The sequence below is a fragment of the Cavia porcellus genome, unplaced genomic scaffold (genome assembly GCF_034190915.1).
Source record: "Cavia porcellus strain 051 isolate PalLab524CR breed Dunkin Hartley unplaced genomic scaffold, mCavPor4.1 scaffold_4, whole genome shotgun sequence".
Classification (NCBI taxonomy): Eukaryota; Metazoa; Chordata; class Mammalia; order Rodentia; family Caviidae; genus Cavia; species Cavia porcellus.
The window spans coordinates 52,509,457-52,528,788 of NW_026947487.1; the positions used below are offsets into that span (position 1 = coordinate 52,509,457).

A 19,332-nucleotide genomic window follows, 5' to 3' on the forward strand; every position below is an offset into this window, starting at 1 on the left:
TTGCTGCCTCTACAAAAAACATTCATGATTCTAACCGATACCAAAAAGGAAGTTTTTGTTGTCTTTCCTCGCCCATTGTAAAAAGCACAGTGTTAGGGCAACAATTTTGTATGCCTGCCTCGGTAGCACTGCAACATAATATTCAGTAAATAAAAAGCGACCTGCCAGGTGCAGTGAGCGTCAGGACCTCGCAGACACTGACACCGTGGTATAAGCAGACGTTTTTACTGTCTGCTAACAAAACAACGTGACTGCTGTTTAAACCGCTAGTTGTAAGTCTCGACAATTTAAATATTACTCATTTTGTTCATTAGCTTCTTCATTTCTTCTCTACCTCTTTCTCTTCCTCTTTTTCTCCTTCATATTTTTCTTTTGGAGTGTGGCCAATAATTACCAACATAGTAAAAGTCTTTTGTGGACTATGCTTTGTTTCCTTCATTCTCAGGATCCATCACTGTACCGCAGGCACCACAGAGCTGTGGGTCATTTGTAAGGGACTAACTGCTTTGCTGCTTTCTTTCTTTCTTTTTTTTTTTTTTTTTTTTTTTTTTGGCGGTACCAGGGATCGAACTCACGACCTCTCGCTTGCCAGGCAGGCGCTCATGCCACTGAGCTAAATCCCCAGCCCTGCTGCTTTTGATTATAAAGACAAACATGGTCATTTAAGAAAACCTAAAGTATAAATAGTTGTCAAAAGGGATCTAAATAACCCTTAAACTCATAGTTGGTAGTTTAAAGAAAAAAAGATTCTAAAATGTACTTTGTTAGTAAGAGTTTTGGTTTTTTTCTCTAATTTTTGTCTTTTTAATTTTCATATTTAAAGAATAACCTGGATAGTTCAGTATTCATAAATTGTATGTGGTTTTCTGTATTTTTATTGAGCATCATTATAAAAGTATCCTTGGTTAATAAAATTAATCACCCCCCGCTTGAACTAAATGATAAAGTATCAGGGAACATGCTATGATTGATTGGGTCTGTGACAGTCCATAGTTTATGAGCAGCGATGCTGACTCCATTGTATCTGTGGTGTCTTTTCCTGATTATTTAATTTTAATTTTACTTCATGTCATGTCCTGTCATGTTCAAGGCTAACAGATTTGGGGCTGGCATAGACATCTACAGATGTACCCTAAAGTCTGAATGTCTCTATTAACCTTTTTTTGCAAAGCAAAACTATTGCTTTAAGATTATTACTATCTTCTTTTTTCCACCAGCAACCCCTTAAAGCTCTCATGAATCCTTCTTTGCCAGGCATCGCGAAACTGGAAGAGGGAGACGAACTCCAACTGGCAATCCCGAGGGAAAACGCACAGATCTCTCGTGATGGCGACGGCACCTTTTTTGGAGCCCTGAAACTGCTGTGACCCATGAGCTCCCCATTTGTGTCTCTTGCCCTCTCTTTCCCTGTACCTCTAAAAGGAAACCCTTTCACTGGAAATGCCAAAGAGGAAAACAGTAGTCACTCACCATAGGCTTGTCTTGAGCTGTTTGTTTTGGTTTGCAGAATCTGGTCCAAACAGGAAATCTAACAGACAACCACAATCAAAGCATGTCACGTGAGTTACAAGAATCAGAGCCCACATCGAGAGAGAGAGAGAATTAGAAAGGCTTTTCATGAGGACGCTGTGTCAAGTGATGCCAGTGTGTTTCTGCAGCGGGCAGGAACGACATTTGCAAAAATGGTATTCGTCAGCGTACTAGGAAACGTGTGCCCATGTCTGCAGGACTTTGAGACATTTGTGAGAAATCTCAGAACCTGTCTTCCCTTTTTATGCTGACTATGCTCCTCTCTTTTCCAGCTAATACTTTTTAAAAATCGAAAATCTGGTACATTAGGTACATGCAAATAATAATTACAAATTTATGTATTGGTTAAAAATTAATTTTAAAAGTTTAAATTTAAATATACAAGTGGACTCAAAATAAAACTATTTAAGTCTTGGGTTTAGTTCAAGTTGGCACTTTTTATCTCTAATATTATTGCTAGATATTTTTCACAGTAAGGAAAGAATTTCCTCATTTGTATGTGCAGTTTTCTATAGCTTCAGTTGCTTCAGGAATTTTCAATGTAGAATAATTCCAACTTATGCACATGAATCGGTAATGAAAAATAACTAAAATTGTACTTATATAAAATCACTACTGAAGTTAATGGGTATGTTTATGATAAAGTAATATAATTTCCTTTTATTTTTAGTTCTTCTGTTTCAAACAGCTGCTATTGTAGCTTGTGTATCCGAGGCAACAAAAGCAGTCAAGTTATTTGCTTTACAGAAGTTGAAGTTTTGTGGAAGCCTTTCACGTCCCAAAGTGTGGAAAGAGTGTGACCTCCTTTTAAAGATTGTAATGTCTTGGAAGACATCTCCGCATTTTTGTTTTGTAAACAGTCATACTTGAGAATGTTGTAATACTCATCTTTTATAACATTCTATCTTGTTTTTATGTCATTACATTTTAATTTCATTAAACAATTGACTTCATTAGTGTGAACAGTAGATGAAACAGCAGACCTAAACTGAGATGCTCTCCCTCCACATTGAAAGGATTTTAAAGATGCTTCTTTCCATAGAAAGAAAAGCTTTTCATCTAAACTTTGCATCTAATATCAAACTGTTCAAATGTCTGGTTTCTGTAATTTTTGCATTTTGGATCAACAAGAATGTATTTAGCTATTGGTTTTGTTTTGTAATGCAATTAACAAAGAAGAAGTGATAGGAGGAGAAGGTGTTTTGATATTGGAGGGGTGGCTGGTAATTTCCTAGAACTGCTGCTAACTGAGGTTGCCAAAGAGAAAGACGAGGTGCCTTGGCCTCACTGTCTCACTGGCTCTGCCCGGCAACACCCATCTTTTGGTTTCTCTCTGTATGACTGTCACCCTAAAAACGAGGTGAGAAATTGTGAGATATTGTAAAGTAATATGTGTTGGTTTATGACAATAAAGTATTTGAAACCTGAGTGTTTCCTATATTTGGAAAGAGATCTGCTCATGTCTTCATTTGTATGTAATTATTATTTTTTAAGACATAAATTTAAAGTATAATGGATTACAGTAGGCTTAGTACACTATCGTCATCGATCACTCCTGCTACTGTTGTTTTTAAACAGTTTAACACATTTTGCTAGCTGATGTAGAGTTGAATCATGTGAGATCCTCTTAACTGTTACTCAACCTTTGGTTTAAAGCAGTGTTAAAAAGTGAAGATTGCTTTTCTCACATATGAAACTGTGAGGAAAGTATTCTGTAATTAAGTAATTTAAATACCAAAAAATAGACTTAGGATTAGGTAACTGGTGACCCTGGGCGGGAATCTCCCTACACTTAGCTGCTGTCTGAGTTTGTTCCTCTCCACTGTTTTTTCAGTTTATTTTAGGAAAAAGAAGATGTCATTTTGGGTTTTCCTATAATGAAACATTTTACGGTTAAGCATATGGACCTGGTCCAGATACTTGTTACCTTCGATGCCAAGTCATCAGTGTGAGCCACGGAGGCACTGTGCGTGGGTGCAGGAACTGGGTGAATCACCCGAAGGTCCCAGATAAACCAGCTGGCAGCTCCAAGCGGTGCTTGGAGCAATACCTTGGAGTCACTGTGGAAAGGAAGGCCCTCTCCGGTGTGCTGTGTTGTGGATAGAACAGTTAGTGATAGAGGCCGACGCGAATCCTTTGGTAATCTCAGTTAAGTGCACGGGATACGTTTCTACCACATGGCTGCACTCCCCTAACCATTGGCAGATTTCTTTTTGATTTTTCCATCCACTACGTGTGCAGTATGTAAGGACTGCATTCTAGTGGACAGCAAGTGCGTGTACCTGTCCTGCAGAACTGGACAGGAACACTGCCAGCATCTTGCCGTCTTTTACATCCCTGTAGGTCTTGGAAGGCAATCAGCTAGCAGTCAGTGACTTTGTTCCTTTCAGCTTGGCGTGCACTGATTTTCCGCTCCTGTAATGTAAGTGCCTTGGAAGGAGGAAGTTCATTTCTCCTCAGTGGTTCCTAGAGCTCAGTCCATGGACCATGGGCTCTGTTGCTTTGGGCCTGGGGTGATGCAGAATATCACGGTGGGAGCATAGGGCCAGGGAAACTGCCCATCTCATAGTGGCCAGAAGCAGAGACAGAAACTCTCCCTCAAGGACACATCTGTCCCTAGGATCCCACTTCCGGTCCCCAAGCCCTGTCTCTTAAAGGTTGCAGCACCTACCAAGGGCACCACAATGAGGGCAACACTTTTGGGAGCCGTTTCCCAGAGCCTCTTCACACAGTTTATCTGTGTGCCCCCGCCAGGGTGCTCAGAAGCTTCCCGGGCTACTGCAGGTAGCTGCTGTTCCTTCCCACCCACAGCAGAGCAGACCTTCACTCCAGGAGGCACCACGATGCCGCCATCTGTTTTACAGTGGAAGGGCCTCGGGAGTATTTCCAGTCTGGGTTATGGTGAGCAGATCCCTGAGGACCTCTCAGGGAGTGTTTAGGGGAACTTATAGTGTGTACGTGTTTCACTCAGATATAGACCTGGAAGGAGAACAGTGCCACATAGAAAATGCGTGTGCCTGGCTTTAGCCGATACTGCCCGAAATGACTAGCAATCCTGGACTAGGTGGTCACTGTCCACCTGCTGTGGACAGCAGCTCCTTCTCTCTCTGCACTGACCTCAGCAACTCCTGCTCACCAGCAGGCCCTTTGCATACCACAAACTGTGCTTCTCCCTCATTAGCTGCAGGCACATGTGTCTTTCCATTAATTTTGTAATCTTTTGTAAACTTGGTCAACTTTATATAGTGTTCATGATTAAAAGGGGCCTGGGGCTCTTGGAGCTGCTTCCCTTTTTGGGTTCTTCCTCTGTGCTTGCGGCAACAGGGGTGTGGGGCTGGCACAGTCGCCTGGAAATCCCGGTCTGTCCCTCCCTGGTCCCCGAGAAGTCTGAGCAGCACTCCTGGAGCCAGTGAGAGGTTACTTTCCATTTCATTACTTTCACTGTCACCACCAGAAGTGGACTGCCTAGTGTTACTTAGAAGTTAATGAAGCTGAATTCAGAATTCAGAATTACTTTAAACTAAAATGATAGAATAAAATATAGAGCTATAGTAGCAATCGAACAAGAGCATAGATTCGTTGCTTACTTTAAATGTCTTTCACACACTGACACTCCCACGGTTTTTACAAACACCGAGAACACTGTTTGAATTTGTGACCTATTCTCTGCACAACCGTGTACACATGAAAATAAATTTGTTTTGTTTACTTAATCTTAATTCTTATCTTTTTGCAGCTCTACCTGGTCATGTAATGTGTTTAAAAACTAATCACAAAGAGCAGAGCTGATGGGCGGAGAGGATGTGGAGCCGTGTGAGGGACCTGAGGGGCGCCTCTGCTTGCCACATTGTTCGCGTAGAGCTCCGTGACCAATGAGTTATGTCGGAGGCCTGAACAAGCAGGATTAACCACGCAAAGACAACAGCGCACTGGGAGCACCCGGTGAGTTGTTTCTCTCCGGCTCCTGCTTTCATCTTTAATATAAACACTGCAGTATAATCTTTCACAAGTAAATGAATCATGTCTCAAAATCCACGTTAGACTATTTGGGAAGGTGGATCTGTCACAACAGAGGATTATATTTACAAGAGTAGAATATATTTTATGTGCTTTTCGTGGAGATGTATAAACTCACATACCCTGTATGACATAGCAAGACAAAGGCCTTCCCTTTGTCTTGAGCTGGTAGTGGCATGGAAGATTCCCATAGCAGAGGGCTCGGCAGCAGCCACAGAGGGGCCACAGGGCACCTCCTCAGCATTCTCCTCCTACCCCGAGGACCTGACCCTGTCTTCTACCCACAGCAAGGTGTAAAGGGCAGCTCGGTTCATTATTAAGCCTCCTCATCTGAAATTATGTGATAGTAATGAAAAGACAAACCATGAGAGAGGTTTGGGTTCAAAAGGAAGCAGGAATTTTTCACCGAGGTAACAGGTTCCATGATTTTAAACTTCTGGCTTTTCATTTTGAAATAGTTTTTAGATCTTAGGAATATGGCAAAATGCAAATGATACACAGAAACCTCTTAGATTTTTCCCTTCCAAGTATTTTCTTCAACTATTAACATCTCACAGTACAAAGATCATACTTAGGGCAGTAATATTAATACAAGTCTGAAATAAATTTCAGATCTTATAGAAATTCATGCATGCTGCTCACAAAGCAAGATTTAACACATATCAAATAACTGGTTTTGTTCCAATTGTGATTTTTCATAGCAATCTTTAATAACGGAAAACAAATAAATATGAATTTAGAAATTAAAGCCAAAATGACTTCTACATAATTTAAATTTTAAAGAAAAATATAGAAATTAGAAATTATTTAAAGCTAGATGATAATAAAACACTTCCACAAAGACATTAGAGTATTGTAAAGTTAGTACTTCTGTGGAATTTTATGAAGTAAAATGTTTCTATTACAGAAAAATGATGTCTAGAAATGACTAGCTCTGGCTCCAAAGCAAGAAAAACAAAATCAAAGAAGGCAAAATAAAGCAAGCAAGAATGCCTAAGGCAAAGAAAGTAAAGGACGGAAATTAAAAACTAGAAACTCAGATAACAGAGAGTGAAGGAAAGATAGATGGTTGGCATGTTCCCCATTCATTTTTCACAGACAAATAAACATGACCAAACCGTGGTCAAACAAAATTACACCAATTTAAACAATATTAATTTTTAAGTGGGGACAAAAACAGAGATAAAATGACCCAGGGAAATATTATGAACAAAGATTTTTTTTTACAAACCATAAAACAGTAGATGAAAGATATACTCTTAGAAAAATGAAAATTGTTAAACATTATCTGAAACAAACAGACTAGAATCAATGTTTTAAAATATCTAGTAGTACAGGTTGAGCCTCTTTTCTCTGAAAATCCAAAATCTACAATATACTCCAAAATGCAAAATTTTGTGAGTTGCAAATATGATACCACAAGGTGAAAATTCCACACGTGGTCTTATATAGGGAACAGCAATCAAAAAACAAGAATGCTAAAAATATGTAAAATTGCCTTCAGGCGATGTGTACATGAAACGTAAGTCAGCTGTGTGTACATGAAACGTAAGTCAGCTGTGTGTACATTTGGGTCCCATCCTCAGTATCTCATTTTGCATACATGAAAATATACCAAAATACCCACAAAGATCTGAAACCCAAACACTGCTGGCACCGGTCTCACAGGCTAAGGACACTCCACCAGGCATTTCTGATCTACACAAGTGAAACGATCAGCCCAAGAGGGGCAAATTCTCCCAAATATTCACAGGACAGATTTATTCAATTTTATATAAATGATTTTAGAGAAACAAAACCAGAGACTGCACCAGGTCAACTTATGCTTCTGTCTATAACCTGATACTGAAACATTTGAAATCAGACTTAGAAATCAACATGATAGGCCAATTGTACTGGAAAATTTAGGTGCAAAGATCATTCATGACACATGAGCAAGTTGATTACAGCGATGCACAAGAATAATTCTTGAAGCCAGGGATGTAGCTCAGCAGCAGAAGTGCCTGCTTCACAAGTACAAGGTCTTGAGTTCAATTCTTGGTATCAAAACAAAACAAAAAAAAAATGCTTGATAAACCAACTGAATTTAAATAGATCTGTAAGCTCATAGCTATATTGTTAACATATATAATTGGCCATAAGAAAATATTAAAAGAAAAAAATCAATGATTACCTCAGTAAATCTGATAAAACTGTACAGTGTATTATTTATTTATGGTGAATACTTTCAGCAAACAGGAAATAAAATTTCCTTAATAAATCAAAATTCCTCAGGATACAATTATCACTGGCAGTTTTCACCACTTCCACGTTGGATGGAAGGGATCTAACATTTCACCAATTCAAACAAATCTATTAGTTGGACATGGTGGCCCATGCCTGTAACTCCAGCACTCAGGAGGTTGAGGCAGGAGGATCTTTGTGAGTTCGGGAACAGTCTGGGCTACAAAGTGAGTTCAAGGCCAATTTGAACTGCACAGAGAGAACCTGTCTCAAAAACAAGCAAACAACAAACAAACGAAAAACCCAAAAAGAAATAAAACAAACACATCTATTGAGTGTCTATTGTGTACCAGACAGGATTCTTGGTAAAATAGGATATGTTAGGCTAAGACAAGTATTATGGAGTCCAGTGAAGTAGCAAAGGAATCTAGGAAGTTGCTGGAGCAGGGTGGGTCAGTGGTATTTAGTAAATACTCAGGTTATGGTTTATAGCTGGATGTGCCCCAAATCCCTTGAGCTCCCAGACAGGGCTTTGGGAAGGTGACTGATTGGTGGGGGTTCAAGCCAACTTGCAGGTAGGACGTAGAGTCTGGTTGGAAGTGTCCATCCCGGGAGCATTCCTGGTTAAGCCTAGCTCCTCCCTTTGCTCTCTGCTTCCTGTGCTCCACACTGTGAGCAGTTCTCTTCCACCAGGCCCCTCTGCCCTGGTGCTCTACCTCGAGGCAAGCCCACTCTGGATCAAAACCACCACAGATCAGGAGCCTGGCATTCCTTAGATTTTGGGTTTCAGCTACTTTGTTCCAGCAGGAAAGGAAGTAAAGTGTCTCTTGCATGCACTAAATGACTTCAGCTCTTTGGGAACCACATCAGTGTAAGCCACCATCAAAGCTGCATTTTACAGATGAGGAGACAGAGAGGTAAAGGCCCCCTGTGCTGTCAATCGGGGTCCTCCACCCCAGCCCTGCTCCCCACAGCCTCCCCTTCAGAAGACTTCACTGTGGAAGGGTGGAGGGGCCAAGCAAAGGCTTTGGACAGAATCCCTGAGAACAAAGGGAAACAAAGCCTTGGGGTGTTTCAGGCATGGGGGTTCCAGGAGGAATCTGAAGGGGGTGAGTGAGCAGGTGTGTACCGGGCCTCTGTGCTCCTTGGAGTGCAGGAGCCCAGGCCTCTGTGTTTCCCTTCCCACTGGGTCCTGCCCTGATGCTGGGGCCTCTTTGAAGGCACCAGTGGGGAAGGGAGGGAAAGATTAAGGGGCATCCTGCCTCTAGTTGAAGTCCTCAGATTCAAACCCGGGTTTTTCCTGAGCTGGTTTTATAACTGGGAGTATTGGGAGATAAGTACCACAGCACTGCAGCACTGTGGGGGAACTAAACATGGAGCACACTTGAAATAGTTCTTGCGTATTACACTGGCTAAAGGGTTTTGCTGAAGAAACATGCGTGGGAGGAGGAGCCAGAGCTGCTGTTCAAGAAGGGGAAGTGAAGAGTTCTGTCTGGTTTTGTTTTAGCAAGAGAGTGAGATGCTAAAGTGGCAGGAAATGGTAAGAATGTTTGGTGTTGTTGAGATGTTCTGAGTGTATCACAAAAAAAGAGAGGAACAGAGAGAGAGAGAGAGAGAGAGAGAGAGAGAGAGAGTGGGAAGGGAGAAAGAAAGAAGAGGAAGGAAAGGGAAAGGAGGGGGAAACAAAGGAAGGAAAGATGGGAGGGAGGGAAGGAGGAAGCCACGCCTGGAGTCTGGCAGTGACTCTGGCCTTCGCAGGGTCACAGCTGTGTTCTGCTTCTCTCTCCAGTGGTGCAAATGGAGCAGAATCAACATCCAGGCTCTTTGTGGGGCAGGGAGTGTCAGCAGGGTTCACCTTGAGGTGGGGGCAAGGTGGACAGGGCTGCACTGTCCACAGCCCTGGGCCTCACCTTAGCCACGGCCTCCCTCCAGATGAGGGGAGACTGAGGGTTCCCCAGAGATAAGCTGTGTGGTCCCCGGTACTGTCAAGAGTCGGCAGTACTGTGGGCCGGAGCCAGGGCACCTTGGGGGAGAGACAGCCTCCTGTGGTTTGCATTTCTGGTAAGACAGTTATGTAACATGGGCCGGCGGCCTCTTGGGGATGAAGACAAGTTGGATACTTTTTTTTCAAGTGTAAACCTCAGCATGGACAGGACTTCCAGCCAGAGTCCAGATGTCGCAGTGGACATGAGCAAGACATTTCCAGAGGGACAGGCTGCCTCACGGGGAGTCCCCTGGTGTTGGCCTGGGAAGGGCTCGGTGCAGATGGCAGTGGAGTCTGCGGGGTGCAAACCTGCATCTCCAGGAAGAAAGGGGCCCCTGATGCACACCTCCAGGGCTCCATGTCCTCACTGTCCTCAGGCCTCCTGCTCTGATTCTGCAGTGGGGTGCCTGTCACTAGGCCACGGTGCCGCATGCGATAAATACGTTGTGATGGTTAAGCTTGGGTGTCTGGTTACCTTGACTTAACACTGCGGTCCCAGGGTGCGTTTATTTTTCCTACCAATGACTCAGATGCATTCTCCTTTGTAGCACAGTAGTACTCCACCAGGTGCACATACCACACTTTCTTCTGTTGATAGGATGGAAGCTGCTTGCAAGATCCAGCTATGCTGAGCTGAGCTCTGTTCCGGTGGCAGTCATGGATCACTGTGATTTGGTGTCTGTAACTCTTTTAGGAAGATACCTAGAAGGGGACTCAGTGGGTCTAATGGAGCCTCTCTGCATGTGGGTGTGCATGTGTACAGCATGAGTTGGAGGATTATTATTCAAATCTAAAAGTTTTGCAACGTGCCTCACTCATGCGGCAGCAGGTGAGCAGATCCAGTGGTCACTGCTGACAAGGCCTAGGGTCTGGACAGCAAGACACCAGATGACGGAGTCAAAGCCCTGATGGGCAGTGGCAGGTGCACAGTATCTGTGATGTGGAGGGAGGCTGGGGATTGAACCCAAGGCCACGTACCCCTGAGCTTAACTCTATACTGAGTTCCATCCCCAGCCCAGAACACAAGCACATGTAGTTTAGATGCTTGTTGTGTTTGGAATTATGTAGCTAGTAAATGTTTTGGTTCTGAGCCTAAGGTCAGGATCACTCCATTCTATCACACTGTTTGCTTCAGTTTCTAGCACTGTGTTATCGGGAAGTGATGACAGCTCTCTTTCACATTACCAGCTGTTCCAGGAACACAGAGCAGGGCTCTGAGCTTAGAGCCCATCAGTGTGTTCTGTCTACCACGGCCTGCTCACGAGGAGGAGTGCTGTCAGTCTCCGGGGCGTATCTGAGAAAGCGAGTATAAAGACCTCGAGATGTCTGTACAAAAGAAAAAAAAGACATCCTCCCCGGCAAATGAAGGAGTCAGGGGAAGAGAAAGAGGAAGGGAACAAAGGAGAGGAAAACAGAAGGATGGGAGGAAAGAAAGTAGGGACACGAAGACTTCCAAGATCTAAAGAGCTAATATGACAGAGGGTGACTGAGGTCAATGGATGGAATTATAGATTCCTAAAAAGGATTTCTTATGATATGCACACTATAAAATTTACCTATTTTAAGTAAAATTCAAGATTTTAATGCATTTATAGTGTGGAACTTAAAATTAGACTCCAGGAAAGGGACTTAGAAGAAGAAGAAAGAGAAAGACTTTGTAAAGAAAACCCTTGAAGCATTGTCTGAGAGGGTGATCTTACACTTCTCACTTTCAGGCAGATTTGGATGCACAGTTACAGGAAGGATGGAGACCCCACCACACCCAGCCTTGTGCTCCTGTTAGTACGTGGCCATCATGTCTGTCACAAGCGAGAGGTGGATGCTGTGACATGGGGAGAACTGAGCTCCACACTGGCCTGGGCTTTTGTTTTGTGTTGTCTCCCAGAACCCAGCCCTGCGTATTTCCCTGTACTCACAAACAAAGCTCCTGTGTCTCCTTGTTCTCTGGGCCCGTGGCCACCTGCAGGAGCACTGGCCAGCTATTGTCTACTGTGCTCCTACCTCGGAGCTTGCCACATGCTCACATGTTTCTCAGGGCTATAGTGTGGTTCCATCCTTGGAGAAAGAACACAATACAGGTGAAGGGTCCTTCCCGTCTCTTCCTCATCACCTGGCCAGGCAGGGTTTTCCAGCTTTGCAAGAGATGACTTTTAATTCAGATATACTTTCTCTAGTCATGAGACTGTCTTAACCGCACGTGCTAAGTCCATTTGGAAACAAGTCCACATAACATCCAGGTTGAATTTCTCTTCTTGGCTTTGTACACACACGGTGCCACTAGAGGGCAGCACCTGAACAAGTACAGGGTGACTCCTGTTACTCTCAACTAGTAATTAAACGAAGAGAGAACTTGAATAACACCGTGAACTTTTTCAGAGTGGTAAAAGACCACACACACACTTTAAGTGTTCCCTCTCTGCAGTCCAGACCTAACGGGAGTCTGAGATATGCCCCAACCTCTGTCTCTGATGGGAACCTTAGCTGTATCAGGTGTGGCTGCAGGTATCCACAGGCCAGGGTGAGGGATGGTGGCTCAGAGCACTGCAGGGGGCAGAAGATGGCCCCCACCCACCTCCCCTGGGCTCTGTAGGGGTCTCTGCTCTGTTCTTATTCTAAGTAGCTCCTTGCTGCATTTACCAGCTAAGGATGAGCAGGACTTCTCCTCAGTCAGAAATGTGTTGTTTCCTGATTCTTCAGCATCTTGTCTTCAAAATCTCTTTTTTATCTTCAGCCAAACATGCACAGCCTTGACTGAGGTAAAGTGAGACACACACACCACGCCAGGTGTCATTAAATATATTAGTAATATGGCCTGATGACTCTATGTAGTGCATATTTGTCTACATGTTTTAAACTATTTACCTGTCAATCATACAGTAAAGCAATTTCATCTACAATCTAACTTTTAAAAAATTTAATGACTTGATTGTTGCAAGAGAACTTTAGAATTTACGGAAATCTTGAGCACAAAGCAGAGTTCAATGTACAGCGGCAAGCAGACACACCTAAATGACACCCAGGATTTGGGGGAAGATTTATTTACATCAACAGGCACGAGCCAGATCATTCCCAGAACATGAGGCCCTGATCTCTGGTGATCTGGGGCCTACATGGGATGAGCAAGCAGGAAGCAGAGAGGCAGAGTGGCTTGTCAACTAGGGATTGGCTTATACAGTGTGCATCCCAGTGCCCAGCTGTGTCTAACAGACAGAAGCAACCAGAGCTGGAACAGGAACTATCACCTGGGCAACTGAGAAATTGAAGTACACTTGCTGGAAAGGGGGTATGGCATTTTCTGTTACACATATACTCCCTTCTTTATGATTTGCCTTTTCCAGAATGTTCCATACAAGGAATTGTTTAGCATGCAAGCTTCTCAGACCAGCTGCTTTCACTTAGAGATTTGTGTTTAATATTCCTGTGTTTCCAGAGGTTAACACCTCATTTCTTTCAATGCTACGTGATGATGTTGCATTGTGTGGATGATCTGAAGTGTGTGCCTCCATCCACCTTGTGAATGACATCCTAATTACAAAGAGAGCTGTTGTAAACATTCATATGAAGGTTTTTGTGTTGATGTGAGTTTTTAAGTCGGAGAAATAGCTCCTAGCACAGCTGCTGGGTCATATTGTCAGACTGTGCTTAGATTTGTAACAACTGCAGGATTGCTGTCTTCCAAGGTGGCTGCACCACCCATGGTGAATGACAGCTTAGGAGCTCAGCATCCTCATCAGCATGACACTGCTTCTGGAGGGAGCAAACAAAAATGTGTAGCTTCTTCCAAAGATTAGCAGATGTCAGCCTCCTTCTTCATGGAAAGGAAAGGATGCCCTTAGGAAGTGAGATAATAGGGTTAGCTATCAAAATTATCTTTCTTGTTGCTGTGACAAAGTATCTGACACCCACAACTTAAAGGAGAGGCTGATTTTGGCTCATGGTTTCCATAAGTTCAGTCCTGTGGCTGGCTGGCTCCAGTCCAGAAGCAGCATGGTTCAAGGTCATGGCAGAGGAAACACACTTACCTTGTTGCGGTCAGGAAGCAGAATACACCCTTCCTGGTCATGATCCTCGGACCCATTTGCCTCCTAAAAATATGGGGCAATAAGCTCATCAGAGGATTTATCCGCATAGTGCAGTGCCTTCATGATCCAGTCGCCTTCCAGGTATATGAGATTTATGGAAGACATTAAAAGCGTAGCACTATCCTCATTTAGATCTCACCTATCACTTGCCCTGGAAATATCCCAAGGGGAAGAGCTATGATGCTCTCTTAGTTGAAAGACATCTGCTGAAAAACTGGATAGGTGGTCTTGGGGATGCAGAATCACCAAAGTTTCTCAGAATGCTCTTGGTAAGATGAATAACTTCTTACAACTGTCAAATCCGGTGACTTCCTTCAGGTCTCTTCCAGCTTAAATTATGAAACTCTTAACATAGTTACATAGGCTTACTTACCTCATGCCTAACAGAGATGGGCATGTAAACATTCCTGTTCACCTGTGCTGGGCAGAGAAGATGGACACATTGCCCACCCATCCCCCACCGCTCCATCAGCTCAGCGCCAGCCCGAGCTCCCTGCCTTTCCGGAATGGTCTGGCTTCCCCTAAACTCATTCCATGATCTGTGATGTGGATCTCCCACCCACTTCTGCTTCTTCTGTCTACACTTTGTCATGAGGCACTGTGATATTGCCTTCGGCACTTTGGAAGCCGAGTTTAGTCCTGTAGATTATTTTCTCAAAATCCACTCTTCTTAAGCATTCTGTGACTTTTGGTAGTTTTTTTTTTTTTTTTTTTTCTTTCAGAGAGTCTGGAGTTCAGGAGGATTGGTGGTATCACAGATTGTGGGTCTGTGGGCAGTGGCTCACACCTCCCTGGCTTTTCCTTTCACACTCTCCTTTTCTAGTCGACTCCCTGGTATCTAAGGCCCCGAGGACAGGACACTGTTCTGCTTTCTCTTCACAGAGCAGCTCAGCCTTTCTGAGTCTCACTATTAAGCACTCATCAACATTTTTTCCACCAACAGAGTTTCACCTTCCAGCAGTAATTCTTAAAGCAAAATATGCGCGCGCACGCACACACACACACACACACACACACACACGTATATATTCTCCAGTGGGATTGTATTCACGCACTTTTAGAGAGGTGCGGCTGTCATTTCCACAGTGAATCTGATATATAAGAGAGCACAACATTTATAGTTTTGCTTTGTCTTGAGAGAGCAACTATATGTCCTGATAACCGTTAATCATTGTTACAGAAAAATAACAGGTACAATGTAAATGAAGACCCAGGCAAGCTGTACTGTCCTTATATTACCAGTCTTGTCCAGAGGTCTGTGTCTGAGCTCTCAATGCAGGGCTCACCTTGTGACTAGGATAGTCATTGCTTATTGTGTCTCCTTTTCCAAAAAATCTCCTTGCAATTCCTGTCCTTAATACTTACATAATGATATGGAGGTCCAAACAATGTCTATGGATTTTAAAACTCTCAAAGCCTAGACAACTATAAATCTTTGTTACTTCTGTTCTCTGAAATAAATTAAATATAGGACACACATGTCACATGACCCATTCACATGCAGCAAACAGCTTCCAATCCTAAAGGTACTTTGAAATTTTTCTTTTCATTTTTATCTCATGCAAAACACTTTAGGGAACTCCTAGGGAGAATGGTTTAAAACTTTTGTGTGCCTCTGACTATGAGTTACTTAAATCAGAATGTATTTGTTCTCACAATCATACTCCTTTAGGGAATCTAAAAGAAGCTGAAAATGCAACAGGGGTGACCAGAATGTGCAGGGAGAATGGAGTAGTGGGAATGGAGAGAGGTTGGTGGTGTGCCCCATGTTACCAATAGGAGTGAAATGTTCTGGGTGGTATTTTGGAAATGTGCCTGTATGTAATACAACATCCTGCACACCTCAAAATCCTAGAGGAAAGATGTCTTTGCTAAAAAGAATGATCCATGATCAGGTTAATATGCATATCCTGAGCGGAACATGCACAATGCACACATATATTGAAAGAGGTCCTTGGTCCACTGTGTGTTCAACTTCTATATATCAATTAGAATGAATAAAGGGAAGCAAATAGGGAAGGGTAGAGGGCTCTTTGCTGAAGAGCTATTCTATTTGTCTAATGAATGTTTATAGCTGCACTACAGTAAGGAAAGCAAACAACGGAGCAGAGACTTTGGGTTCGGGTAAACCTGGAAGGTGGCTCCTGCCATTTGCCCATCACTCTGCTGAGTCTCACAGCTGGTTCTGCAGAACCCTCAGTCTTCATCATGGCATTGTCATCACACTTGTGCTGGGCGCCACAGTGGTGCCAGGGACAGAGGGTGGAGGCAGGCCAGACTCTAGGAGGCTGAGTGGGGTCTTCCCACTCGGCTCCTCCAGCTGCCTCCCTTCCTGCCGTCTCCTCCCGCAGGCCGCTCTCTGTGGTGCTTTTGCTTTTATTTCCACCAGTCAGGGAAAGTGAAGCCAAACCTGAAGACACTTTTTTCTAGGATCAAAAACTGGATAGGGATGTCTCCTTCCACCACTCTTATTCAACATAGAACTAGAAATTTAAGGCAGAGAAATTAACCAAGGGAAGTAAATAAAAGGCATAGAAATATGAACAAAGGAGGAAAAGTTATCTGTTTGTAGTTTAGATTCTAAATACAGAAAAATCTAAAGATTCTATCAAAGGATGACTGAAACCAATAAATAAAACCAGTAAAGTTGAAAGATACAAAACCCACATACAAAAATCAGTAGCCTTTTAAACTCCAACAATGATATTGCTGAGAAAAAAAAAATCAAGAAAGCAATTCAATTTACAATAGGCACAAAAATAAATCACCTGAAACCTACTTACCCATCGTAGTAAAAGATCTTTATGGTGAGAATTGCAAAACAGTGATGAAAGGGATAGAGACATAAAAAAATAGAATGAAAGACTTCCCATGTTCATGGAGTGGAAGAACTACGACTGTCAAAACGTCCATGCTACCCAAAGTGTTTTATGGATTAATACACAACATCCATTCAAACATCAATGGCATTTTTTACAGAACTAGAAAAAAATCCCCCAAAATTCATATGGAAGCACGGAGGTTATCAGATTTCCTGCTGGTGTGATGCAATATCCAGTACCCACAATTTAAATGAAGAGAAGCTTAACGAGGCTCATGGTACTCAGAGACTCAGCCCATGGTCAACTGACTGAAAGGCAGGAGCAATGGGGTGCAAGGCCCTGGCAGAGGGAAGCTGCTGCCTACTTCCTCATGACACCCAGGAAACACTGAGAGAGCACAAGGGTGTGAGGAAGGAAACAGGCGCTCAGAAAACACCCCCCTCCAAGGGATGCACCTCTTCCGCACACATCTACCTCCCAACAGCTCCTCAGCAGATCGGTCCAGATGAGTACAGCACCACTATGACTCAATCCCTTCCAAGAGTCTTACTCCAAACACATGAGGACATTGAGGGGCACTCTAGATCCCAATGATAGCAAGCACAAAGGACCCCAAAACTATCTGGAGCAAAAAGAACAAAGCTAAAAGTATGACAATACCTAATTGCAAGACATACTTCAGGGCTGTAATAACCAAGATAGCATGTTACTAGGATTAAGGCCAAAACACACACCAATGCAGCTGAGTAGAGCATCCCAAAATAACTCTGTGCATTTACAACCAACAGATATTGGAGAAAGTTGCCAAAAACATGCTGTGAGGGAAGGGAAATCTCCTCAATAGATGCTGCTGGGAAACCCAGATACTGACATGAAGAAAGTGCACTTTGGCTTCTGTCTCTCACATTGCACAAAACTAAACTCAAGTTGGAGCAAAACCTAAATGTAAGACTGGAAGCTATGAGAATATTAGAAGAAAAATAAGAAAAATAGGGGAAGTACTTCAATATATTGGCACAAGCAATGAGTTGGGGTTTTGTTGTTGTTGGAAAAGATCCCAAAGCACAGGCAATAAAGGCAAAAATAACCAAATGGGATTGTGTCAAACTAAAAGGCATCTGCACATCAAAGAAAACAGCAGGGAAACCTCTAGAGAACCTAGAGAATGGGAGGAAATATACCGAACTGTGACAAGGAATTAACATCTAGAATATACAAGGAACTCAGGCAACCCACTGAGAATAGCAGAAACAACAGTCTGATTTGAAAATGCACAAGTGATCTGAAGTGACATTTCTTAGAGGAAGACATACAGAGGTCAGGAGGTTTACGATAAAACATTCAACATCACTACATGTAAATCAGAATGAGGAGGTACCATGCTCCTCCAATCAGAATGGCTATGAGTTAGCAAAAGAGAAAATAGGTAACAAATTTTGGGGAGGGTAAAGAGAAAGAATCTTTATAAGCTTTGGTAGGAATGTAAACTAGTACACTATGAGAGCAGTACAGAGATTTCTCAAAATTCTACAAATGGAACCCTCACATGATCAGAAATCCCACTCATAGGTATAATATCCAAAAGAGATAAAATTATCAAATAGATACCAGCACTTCCACGTTTATTGCAACAGACAAGACATGGAATCAACTGTAGTGTTTGTTGACAGATAAATAGATTTTAAAAAATGTGGGCTACATACACATGAATGCTATTCAGTCTTTCATTCATACAAAAAAATAACAAGCTGCAATTTGCAGTAAATACATAGAACTGGAAGACATTATGTTAAGTGAAATGAGCCAGGTAAAAGAAAACTAAGGCCACACATTCTTGCTCATATGTAGGGTGTTAAAAAATTTGATCTCCTTGAGCATGGTGGTCCATGCCTGAAATCCCAGTAATCTGGGATGCAGAGGCAGGAGGACTGCAAATTGCAGCCCAGCCTGGACAGCTTAGCTGCTTAGTGAAACTGTCTCAAAGTGGGGGAGAGGGCTGAGGCTGGGGATTCAGCTCAGTGTGAATACCCTGGGTTCAGTCCTCAGCACTGCAGGAAAAAGAACTGGCCTCAGAGAAATGTAGAATAACAGTTACAGAGAATGGGAGGGAAAGTGGGGGCTCTGCAGGGCAGCCGGGTTATAGGGATCTGAGCGCCATGAGAAGTGCATCACGCAATCAGAAGGTTCTTCTTGCAGCAGCTGGAACTTGGGATGTGGGCCAGCCAGGGTGACAGGACATGAGAGGGGCAGTAGCTAGGGGCTTCTACAGCAGGGACCCAGGCTGAACTCAGAACCCAAAGGGAGGGCTGGAAGCAGAAGGGAGGCAGAGCCTCGGGCTCCCTGCGTGGGTGCAGAGGTAGCAATGGGCAGGGAAACAGAAAAGGCTGGAAACTGAGCTGACCACCAGTGAGGGGTCTGCAGGCTGCCCACAGTGTGCTGCGTCCAGGCCCAGGGCTATTTTTGAGCCCCCTCCTCACGGCTACCTGCACCCACTCCTCTAGTGGTTCTCAGGAGAAGCAGCATGCTGAGCTTCATGGAGCAGCCAGGTGCCCCTTGTGACTGTGTGGCCACCAGGCCAGCTCTGCTGCCTGGACAGACTGGGAGGCCAACACCCACGGCTTGGTGTCAGCTTCTGTGTGAGCAGCAGGAGGTCCCTGGGCCTTTTCTGCACCCT

The 19,332-nt window shown here is 43.4% G+C and overlaps 1 protein-coding gene across 2 annotated transcripts in view; it reads left to right on the top strand.

Moving 5' to 3' along the window:
- Tnfsf13b (TNF superfamily member 13b) overlaps positions 1–2,978 on the top strand; it is a 34,537-nt gene extending 31,559 nt beyond the window's left edge. For both annotated transcript variants that reach the window (XM_013141510.3, XM_063247020.1), the window contains one exon: positions 1,255–2,978. In XM_013141510.3, the coding sequence (XP_012996964.1) occupies positions 1,255–1,367 (113 nt within the window). In that variant the 3' untranslated portion in view covers positions 1,368–2,978. The remainder of the gene's footprint in view (positions 1–1,254) is intronic.
- Positions 2,979–19,332: the final 16,354 nt, after the last annotated feature.